Source organism: Alligator sinensis, unplaced genomic scaffold (assembly GCF_000455745.1).
Source record: "Alligator sinensis unplaced genomic scaffold, ASM45574v1 scaffold453_1, whole genome shotgun sequence".
NCBI lineage: Eukaryota > Metazoa > Chordata > Crocodylia > Alligatoridae > Alligator > Alligator sinensis.
In genome coordinates this window covers 871,545-880,873 of record NW_005842485.1, presented here as the reverse complement: position 1 = coordinate 880,873, position 9,329 = coordinate 871,545, and the positions used below count along the sequence as shown (strand labels likewise).

Sequence of the window (9,329 nt, the reverse complement as noted above, 5' to 3'; positions counted from 1 at the left end):
CCCTCCTTGACCTACTGTCCTTTTGTGCCCACAGCTGCCCCCTTCCCATCCTCAGGTATGCCCAGGAATCTAGCTCTGGGTCTTTCCTTCCTCTGCATGCACCAGTGTGCAGAGCCCTTGGCTGGCACAGGATGTGGAGGGGCTGGCACTGCCCACGACAGCTGGAAGAAGACACAGGGCCTTGATTCTGATGCATGCCTGGTAGGGATTGTGTGACAGCAGGGAGACCCCAGCCCCCTGAGGGTGGCAGGCAGGGCCCATGCCCCACAGTAGAATCCCAGGGCTTTGGCAAGGAAGGATGTAGGATAGCGTTACCCCCGGCTGTCTGTTCTCTCCCTGGGCTTCCCGTCTGGCCTGGCTCTGGGTGAGCCTGTTTCTATCAGGAGCAAGAATATAGCAGGCATCCTGGCTCCCTCCATGTTAGCCCTCAGTTGCTCCCAGGGGGAGCTGGCAGGGCTGTGTCTGTTAGGGTCCTCCACCCCAGGTAAAGCCATCCATCCAAGGCCTGTCCTCTGCTCAGCGTTAGACACACTCAGACATCCCTTCCATGCTCCCTGCTGCAGGAAGGGGTTTTCCAGGCTAATACCTCCAAGCCACAGGTCCAGTGCTGCTGCTGTTACAGAGCCACATGCAAATATGTCCTCTGCCATCCTCTCTCTATGCATGGCATGCCAACATGCCCAGAATCCAGGCCCGCACAGTACCTCCAACATGCATTGCAAACAGCTCATCTGAGATCCTCCCTGGCGTGCATGCATCCCCTGCACCACGTCACTCAGCTCAGGGGCACACACTCACACACACGTACATACACAGACATACCCGTGTGCCACTCTTATCTGTGCATGTCCACACCCACACTCTGCCCGTGACACTTCAGCTGGACACACAGGGCTTCCAATTCATTGTAAGTACGAATAAAATGGGCCTCAGGCTCAGCTGCTTGCTAGGCACAACATTAGGCCCACCGGCGCGTGATTAGATTTAGTTTTGCCATGGAACTCATGTCTCGGCCACCCACAGCATGGCATCCTGCCGGCATCTGATGTGCTCCCTGGGACAGGGAGGGTCAGCGGATGCTACCATGGACCTCAAAGAGGTGTGATAGCCATTCCTGGCCCTGACGTTGGCTCCACATGAGATTTCAGGTCAGCTCCTTCCTCTTCTGCTCTCTGCACATCCCTGCTAGCAAGCAAAGTTTCTGTCTCCCTTGGCCTGAAGGGCCTGAAGGATGCTCAGGCTCTTAGGATGGACTTGGAGCCTGGGTCTCGTGGTTAGCAGGAGGGCAGGGGCATTCCAGCTGACAGGGGCAGCTGATTTAAAGGGAAGCTGAGGTGACCTGGGGTGCTTAGCCCTAGGGTCCCACCGTCTTGCTAAGAAGTGACCCCCTCCCTGCTAAGCAAATAGTTTGGGAATCTCAAGGGAATTCTGCTCCACAGTGGAGGAGACTGCAGTGTTGCTGCCTGTGCCCTTGTGACAATGCAGCACCCCAGCTTTACCTAGCTGAGTCTTCTTGAGAAGGCCACGGGATGCAGGGAGCTGCTGGCAGCAATGGCATTGCGGGGTGTGAGGCACCCATCCATGGTCCAGGCTGAGCCCTGCAGGGTGTCCTGCTGCTGCTGCTGGGGGCTTGTCCCCAGGGCACAGCTGCTAACAGTCTCAGGGCACAGGAGACGGCTCTCCCTGCATAATAAGAGGTGCCTGAGCAGGCTTCCCACTGAGAGAGTCCAGCACCTGGCTTGCAGGAAGGATGAGGATCTCCAGGTCTCTGAAGAAGGCAGGCAGAGAGGGGACGGGGTGGGATGCCACGGCATGTGCTGACATGATATAATAAACCTGATTCACAACATGAGCCGTGTGCTGTCTTGTCAGATGTGCGTCAGTGCCATGGCATGTGGTGTATCCTCCTGACACTTACCAGGGAAGATAAGAGGGGCTGAACGACTCCTGCCTGGCACCAGCCCTCAGAGCCCCTGTGCCACCCAGCAGCCTCAACCCTACTGCTACCCCCAAGCCACCCACTGAGCCCCAGAGACAGCCGTACGCGGCCTGTGGATGTCCCCAGCACCGGGCTACCTATGCCCAGGCCCCCAGGGTCCCCATGAAACCATCGTCCAGTGGGTTTCCATTAAGACATGCCAGTTCAGGGAAAAGAGCCATTTTTCTATGGAAATGGTTTGATTTCAACCACAAGTTTAATTCAAAAGAGTATTAGAGCTTTAAGCCAGAGCCTATGGGGAAGGCCCTGACTGGCATTCGCTTCAGCACGGCTTGGATTTATGAGGTGCTTTATGCTTGCTCACGGATGAGTGTGCTGGACATCTCTGCACCCAGTCTGAGGAGGAAAACCCAAAGCCGGAGCCATGGTGTTTCCGCTGACCCCAGAATAGTCAAAGTCAGAGCCCAAAGACATCATTGGGAGCCAGACATGGCATTTCCCCTGGCCCCCGAAAATGCAGGAAAAATGGAGGGGATTTGAAGGTATTTGTACCCCTTGGGATGAAAAACCAGCCTTGGGGACACTGGAATGGCCCGAGGGAGGGAGACTGGGAGTGTGGGGAGCCTGGGACTCTTTGCCAGCACTCAAGCAGGGAGAAAGGGGGCTTCTCGGCCCTGTCGGCTGGAATGTTGCTGTCATCCGGCCCTTATCAACCCGGGCTGGGACTGCCAAGTTTGGAGCTGTTGTCCTGTCCTGCTCCTAATTTAGCTGTTGGGGTGATAAGCTGTGGTATATAACCCTAGTTTGCCCTTGCCACTCACGCTTGAGGTACCGAGACAGTCACGTGGCAGGATGGTGAGTGTCTTGTGCTCGCGGCTGCTGGCTGGAGCAGGTAGGTCTGCTCCGAGGGGGAGTCCTGTCTTCTGAGGGCTGGCTGTGCACAAGGAAGGGGGCTGAGAGCCCCTCAGCTCAGCCCATGCCCTGCCCCGTAGTGCTGCCTGGCATGCTAATGGTTTATTACCATTGCATTGCACTCAGTGCTCTGATTGGCTCCAAGTCTTGGGAACCAGAAGGATCCCCTGCACTCCAATAGGCAGACCCCGTACTACTGGTTTTCCTGATCTGCTGATTGGTTCAGACACAGCAGGGTCTGATTGGCCTTAATGAAACAACAGCAGGATTCACCATGCTCTGATTGGCTGATCTTGGGAGCCTGATGGATTCCCTGCAGGCTTAGGGGCTCCCCTGGCAGTAGCAGGATCCCCAATATTCTAATTAGTTCTGACACAACTGGATTCCCTGTGCTCCAACTGGCTCTCCCCTGTAGTGGTGGGATTCTCTACACTCTGGTTGGTTCAATCCCATTAGGGGCAGGATTCCCTGGGCCCTGATTGGTTCCGCCCTGGAAGGGAGCTGGCTTTCCCACGCTCTCAGAGCTCTTTCCTCCACAGGCCAGTAGGAAGGCTGGGACCCGGAGCAAGGCCGCGGCCAAGCGTGTGCAGAGGGGCTCCTCCAACGTCTTCTCCATGTTTGAGCAGTCTCAGATCCAGGAGTTCAAGGAGGTGAGGGTGCTGTGGCCCACTGCACTCAATCCTCAGGGCCCCAGGCAGTGCGTGGAGCACCAGGGCAGAGACCAGGGAAAGAACCTGTTGCCAAGATGCTCAGTGCGGCCATGCTGAGGTTCCCCTACTCCTGGAGCTGGAGCTTTAGGGGTCTGCCCAAGCAGATCTGGAGCTCCCGGCCCGGCATGCAGCACTGGGGTTCGAGCCTAGGAGGGCAGGGAGGGGCTCACACCCAGGCCCATTCCCTGGGGCTGAGTCACGTGTCATCCCCAGGCTTTCAGCTGCATCGACCAGAACCGTGATGGCATCATCACCAAATCGGACCTGAAGGAGACGTACTCCCAGCTGGGTGAGTACCTGTGCTCAGCCCCAGCTCAGCGCTCAGCTTGGCCAGGACCAAGGTCCCACTCGTTGGTGACCAGGGAGGGATCGCAGCAGAGTCTCGCCCACTTCAGGGCTGGTGCTGGGGTGCATAATGCAGGCAGCCTAAAGATAGCAGAGATGGGAGGGGACGATGCCTGGGGCTGGGAGGTGCACTGGCTGCTCTGAAGACACCCACCTCCTCTCCCTGCTGCTGCCTTATCAGCCCCTGATAGCAGCCCCTTATCCCCAGGGCTCTGCAGCACTTGGCATCCCACGACTTCCTGCCTGTAACGTCATAACAACACACCAACTTCTTTCCTCCTTGGCAGCCCAGCTCAGACCGTGCTCTGCCCAGGGCACCGGGGCTCCAGGGGACACAAACTCCCTGACCTTTCCCGCACCCACCCCCACCCCCACCAAAGCCCCTCTCACCCTGGCCTCCTTCCCTCCAGGGAAACTGAACGTGAAGGACGAGGAGCTGGAGGAGATGCTGAAGGAAGGCAAGGGACCCATCAACTTCACGGTTTTCTTGTCGCTTTTTGGGGAGAAGCTCAATGGTGAGTCAGCTGTGGCCTGGCAGGGGCCAGCGGGGCCACATGGCCTCATCAGCCTCTGATAGTGATCCCCGATAGCCCAGCTCTGCTGCTGGGGCTGAGCACGCTCTGTGCAGGGCAGGGCTGTAACCCCTGGGCAGTAGGACCAGGCAAGCAGAGACTGGGGCACTGGAAACCAACAGGCAGAAGCCAGGTCCTGGGAAGCCTGGAACCAGGATGCAGCCACCCCAAGCCGGGCAAATGCCTGTGTCCTGTTGGGCAGCCTCCTGGGCACAGGTGGGAGTCACTGGGACCCCCCCAGCAGCCAGACAAGCCAGGGAACCAGGCCCAGCTGGGGGCAAATTCGCCTGCTTGGAGGAGCCCTGAGTGAGCCTGAAAGTTGCAAAAAAAAAACCTTCCCTCCCTGCCAGGCATTATCCTGCCAGTGCAGCCTGGGCCTCCTGCCCTGGGGCATCCTAGCCACCCATCTGCCCAGCAACAGGGCCTGGCTTTGCCCTGAGAGGTGGCTTTTGTGGGGGTGTGGGAAGGTCCCTGGCACTTCTGGACTTGGCCAGGCACACTGAGGGCAGGGCTAGGAGCACGAGGTCCTGCGGAGAGGAGCAGGGCATGGGGGAGAACTGGGAGGATGCCCCCCTCACCATAGGACCCCTGTCTGAGCCAGTGGCATGGGCCCCTGCAGGCACGGACCCGGAGGAATCCATCCTCAACGCCTTCAAGCTCTTCGACCCCAATGGCACTGGCACGGTGAACAAGAACGAGTGAGTCGGGGGCCAAGGGGAAGGGCTAGGCTGGCACCACGCAGCCTCTCAATTAGGCCCCTTCGGGCCTGGTGCCCTGTGGGGGTGGGAACCCACTGCTCTGGGTTTGCTTGGCACCACTGACAGGCAGCCCTGGGGGTCTCCACTGTCAGGGCCAGGCTCAGAGGGGCCTCACGGCAGCCTGAGCAGCATAAGGCCTCTCCAGTGACCAGCCTTGGGGGACTCTATGCCTTTTCACCCACCTCCTGTTTCCTTGGCAGGTTCAAGCAGCTCCTGCTGACCCAGGCTGACAAGTTCTCCCCAGAGGAGGTGAGACCACCCTTGCTCCTGACCCAGCATGACTGCAGCAGCCCAGCTAGGCTTTCTGCACCCTCCAAGGGCTCTGCCCGGGCGAGCTCCTGACCCCTATCAGGTGCCTGGTGAGGCCCAGCCCTAATCTGCTGCACAAGCCTTGAACTAGATGGCTTGTGGCAGGCTTCACCTGTTATTTACAGGATGTAGGATGAGGGGCTTGAATGCACTGGACACTTTAGAGGTCCCTTGGTCATGTTCCCTTGCCCTGAGGACCCAGGCCAGCTGTTCCACCCCCACCAGAGAAATGGGGCAACTGAGGCACACAGCAAGTCCCGGGCAGAGTCAGGGAAGAACCCAGGAGTCCTGTTTACCAACCACTGCTCGGTAGAGCAGGAGGAGAGGGGCAGCAGGAGAGATGATCCCTGGGTCCTATCTGGGGGAGTAGGAGTGGAGCAGGTACATGGAGAGGGCCTGGGTGCTGCACAGAGCTCCCCTGGGTGTGGTACCTCTCTCCCTGGCACCACCGATGGGGCTTGTTGGGCTGAGCAAGTGGGAGTGTGAAGCCAAGGGAGGCCAATACCAGGCAGGTGAGGGGCAGAGGTGCAGGGCAGCATCTGCACATATCCTGGAAGGGCAGAGCACGGCCAATGCCACGTATCTGTGGGTCAGGCAGCCCATGGCACAGATCCTCTGTGTAGCCTGAGCCTGGGCTGGAAGACGTGGGCAGAGAAGGAGGGAGGAAGGACTGGCACATATGTGTGCATGTGTGTCACGGAGTTCCCTATGACAGAGCTGTGTTGTGTGTGTGCATTTGTGCCTGTGCACATACATGTGTGTGTCAGTGTGAGTTGGTGTTGCGGGGCAGAAGCATGCATGTGCGTTTGCCCGGGCCCTGCTGAGACTCACCCCTACCCTCCGCCAGGTGGAGCACATGTTCGCGGTGACGCCCATCGACGTCTCTGGCAACATCGACTACAAATCCCTGTGCTACATCATCACCCATGGCGACGAGAAGGAAGACTGAGGAGCAGGGCCGCCCGCTCACGCCCCATACCCACGGCCGCTGAAATAAACTCCCGAGCCACTCAGAAAAGCCAGACTCTGTTTGGGACTTATGGGAGTGGGGGGGGGGTCTCCCTCTGTGGCCAATGGGGAGGAAGGCAGGGTCTGTGACCAAAACTACAGCAATCATCCCAGCCGCAGGAGCTGTGGCTCTGCCATGGCACAGCTCCAAGCAGGCTCCTCTGTGTGCTGTGCCCAGCTGGCTGCAGGACAGTCCCTGGCACAGCCCTCATGCCCAGCTCCGGGGTGGTTGCAGTGCCTAGAGAGGGGCAGGGAAGGTGTGAAGAGGGTCGGGGGCTCTGCTTTATTCAGTGACCCCATAAGAGCCCAGCAGGATACAGGCAGGAAGCCAGAGGTGCATTGCCTACAGTGCTTTATTGCTGAGGAAGCCAGAGGCAGGGGAAGGAGGGGCAGGTCCAGCTGGCGGCATCCCCCAGCCTCTCTGGGGCTGTGTTACCAGCTTCGGATGCAGCCTAGATAGTCAGCAAAGCTGCTGGAGATGGGTGATGCAAAGCACATGCTGCTGGCAGGGAATTGTGCCAGGGTCCAGCTGCCTATGCAGGGAGACAGAGCCTGGTGTGGGGGAGACACCCATGAGAGCCCATCAGCCTGCAGCCCACCCATGCCAGATCCTCCACCAAGCCCCTCTCTGCTGCCATGCCCCAGAGTTGCCCCCTCTCCTGGTCCCCTGTTCACCCATCCTTCAGCCAATGCCAGTGTCCCACTGAGCCTGGGGAGCATGTGCCCATGGGCAGATCCCTGCTGGGATGGCAGCTGCCATGGATGCTGAGGCTGGAGACCCCTCCCACAGCCCCCAAGAAGCAGGTAGGGCCCAGGCCCAGCGACGGGTGTGTGTCCCTCCGTACCCAGCCTGGAGGAGCCAGGCGTCACCTACCAAGCTGTCCAGTGTGATGCTTTGAGGCCTGCTCCAGCTGGCTCCGCCAGGCAGTCTGCAGCAGCGTGGAGGGTGGGGAGCCAAGGCTGGGCATCCTCCGGGGAATGCATCAGCTCAGGTCATCTGTGAGGGAGAGCAAGGGGTTCACATCACAGCCGGGCTGTCCTGCCCTCCTTCTCCCTGTCCAGGGGCACCCGTGGGCACTCTCTCACCTAGCAGCTCCCTGGAGTCCGAGCAGAGCCCCAGGTCGGTGCAGGTGTCCTGGGGATCACTGCCATTCTGCAGCGCGTCACTGATCTGGTCTTCGTATTTCCTCACCAGTGACCTGCATTGCCGGACCAGGCGCCTGCCCAATCCCTTGCACACTGTCTTTAGGGCCTTCTGAATGGTGTCCTGGGGGAGAGAGACAGCCCAGATGTAAGCCACAGCCTTGCAAGTGTCTGGGGGGCATCCAGGGCTCCATTGCCTCCTCCCATTGGCCCCCGTTCCCTGCCTTAACCCCCCCCATGCCAGGATCTCACCTCGTCAGCATCCTCCCCCACCATGGACTGGAGCTGCTGCATCACTTTGGTGCAGAGGGTGCACAGCTTCTTGGGCTTTGGAATTAGGGCTCCCTCCTCCAGCCGATCCCACTGTCAAGCAAAACCAAAGGACTCTCATGGCCTGAATCCCCCTCAGGGCCAGCGCTGGAGCTGACAGGCGAGTGCCCTCCCAAAGGGCTCAGGCCTAGTGGGTGGGATTAGGAGGAGAGAGCACGGGGTGGGGGGAGATGTGAGTGGAAGATGGTTGTAGCACAAGCCATTGTCTCACAGCTCCTTGGAGGTTGGCAGACAGGGGGAAGGGGACCTGAAGTATCAACCTTCCTGCAGCCACCCTAATCTCCCCCCAGCCTCCTCCTGCCCCGCCTCAGGCCAGGGCTGGCCCAGATTCACTGCTGGAGCCCTGGGAGGGAGAGGGGGTGGTCTCCACTCTTCCTTCAGTCTCTGGTGGATGCGCCCATCTGGAGCCAGCAGCCCAGTCTGCACAGTCGTAGTGGTACCCCCGCTTTGGTCAGCACAGCAACGTGCAAGTGTGACAGCAGGATGGCTGGGTGTGAATGACAATGGCCTGGTGGCCCTGGCTGCACACGGACGATACTGAAGGGGGAAGGGGAGCTGCCACTGGGGAAAGGCCATTATCAGGACCACACGGGGTCAGACCATTGGACCACCCAGCACGGCATCCCACGGCAGCAAAACAGCAGGCGCTTTAGTGGCAGGGGGGCGGAGCAGGGACGATCTGGAGCGGGACAGAGCCCATCAAAGGGGGCCCCACCCCTGCCACACCATCATGAGCCCTCACCAGAACAGTGTCCCAGAAGCTCAAGCAGAACTGCTCTTTCCGGCACTCAGTGGCTGTTTCTGCATCCTGGCACCAGTATGCCGGGCCCTGGAGGCATCTCTCGGGGACCTGGTCCAGCTGGGCTGATGCTGCCAAAGAAACAGGTAAATGGGAGCAGCCTGCAAGCTACTGAGGAAGCCCTCAAAGAAGGCACCCTCTGCTCCCCCGAGCTAGTGCCAAGCCACGTTTCAAGGTCCATTTGCACAGATGAGTCCCAGCTTCATAGATTTCTAGGGTCTGAAGGGACCTATTAGATCATCGAGTCCAACCCCCTGTTCTGGGCAGGAAGGAGCACTGTGGTCAAGTAACCCCAGCCAGGTGCTTGTCTAATCTTTTGAACACCGCCAAGGTAGGGGAAAGCACCACCTCCCTTGGAAGCCCATTCCATATTTTGGCGACCCTCACCATAAAGGATTTCTTCCTGATGTCCAGTCTAAATCTATTCTCCTTCAGTTTATGGCCGTTGTTTCTAGTAACCCCGATGGATGCCCTGGTAAAGAGAGTATCCCCTATTTCCTGCTG

At 59.2% G+C, this 9,329-nt stretch overlaps 2 protein-coding genes across 6 annotated transcripts in view; one reads left to right on the top strand and one right to left on the bottom strand.

Annotated features, from left to right (window-relative positions):
* Nucleotides 1-2,698: 2,698 nt before the first annotated feature.
* MYL7 (myosin light chain 7) lies at nt 2,699-6,563 on the top strand. Of its 3 annotated transcripts, none has more exons than XM_025212799.1 (7): nt 2,699-2,831; nt 3,391-3,501; nt 3,775-3,850; nt 4,317-4,421; nt 5,098-5,176; nt 5,437-5,485; nt 6,393-6,563. In XM_025212799.1, exons 2-7 carry the CDS (start codon nt 3,466-3,468, stop codon nt 6,492-6,494), a joined length of 447 nt encoding a protein of 148 aa, XP_025068584.1. In that variant the 5' UTR covers nt 2,699-2,831; nt 3,391-3,465; the 3' UTR covers nt 6,495-6,563. The 3 variants fall into 3 exon arrangements, with proteins under 3 accessions (XP_025068584.1, XP_025068583.1, XP_025068585.1); XM_025212798.1 differs by having other exon boundaries at nt 2,747-2,794; XM_025212800.1 differs by lacking the exon at nt 3,391-3,501 and having other exon boundaries at nt 2,749-2,794.
* Nucleotides 6,564-6,888: 325 nt separating this feature from the next.
* Nucleotides 6,889-9,329, bottom strand: part of LOC102372746 (pulmonary surfactant-associated protein B-like) — a 5,266-nt gene continuing 2,825 nt past the window's right edge. The window contains exons 2-6 of one of the 3 annotated variants that reach the window (XM_006031175.3): nt 8,769-8,896; nt 7,949-8,059; nt 7,640-7,820; nt 7,428-7,550; nt 6,889-7,105 (exon numbers count right to left, since the gene is read on the bottom strand). In XM_006031175.3, coding sequence (XP_006031237.1) covers nt 7,537-7,550; nt 7,640-7,820; nt 7,949-8,059; nt 8,769-8,896 — 434 coding nt within the window. In that variant the 3' untranslated portion in view covers nt 6,889-7,105; nt 7,428-7,536. The remainder of the gene's footprint in view (nt 7,106-7,427; nt 7,551-7,639; nt 7,821-7,948; nt 8,060-8,768; nt 8,897-9,329) is intronic. The other 2 variants (XM_006031177.3, XM_006031176.3) reach the window with 2 other exon arrangements.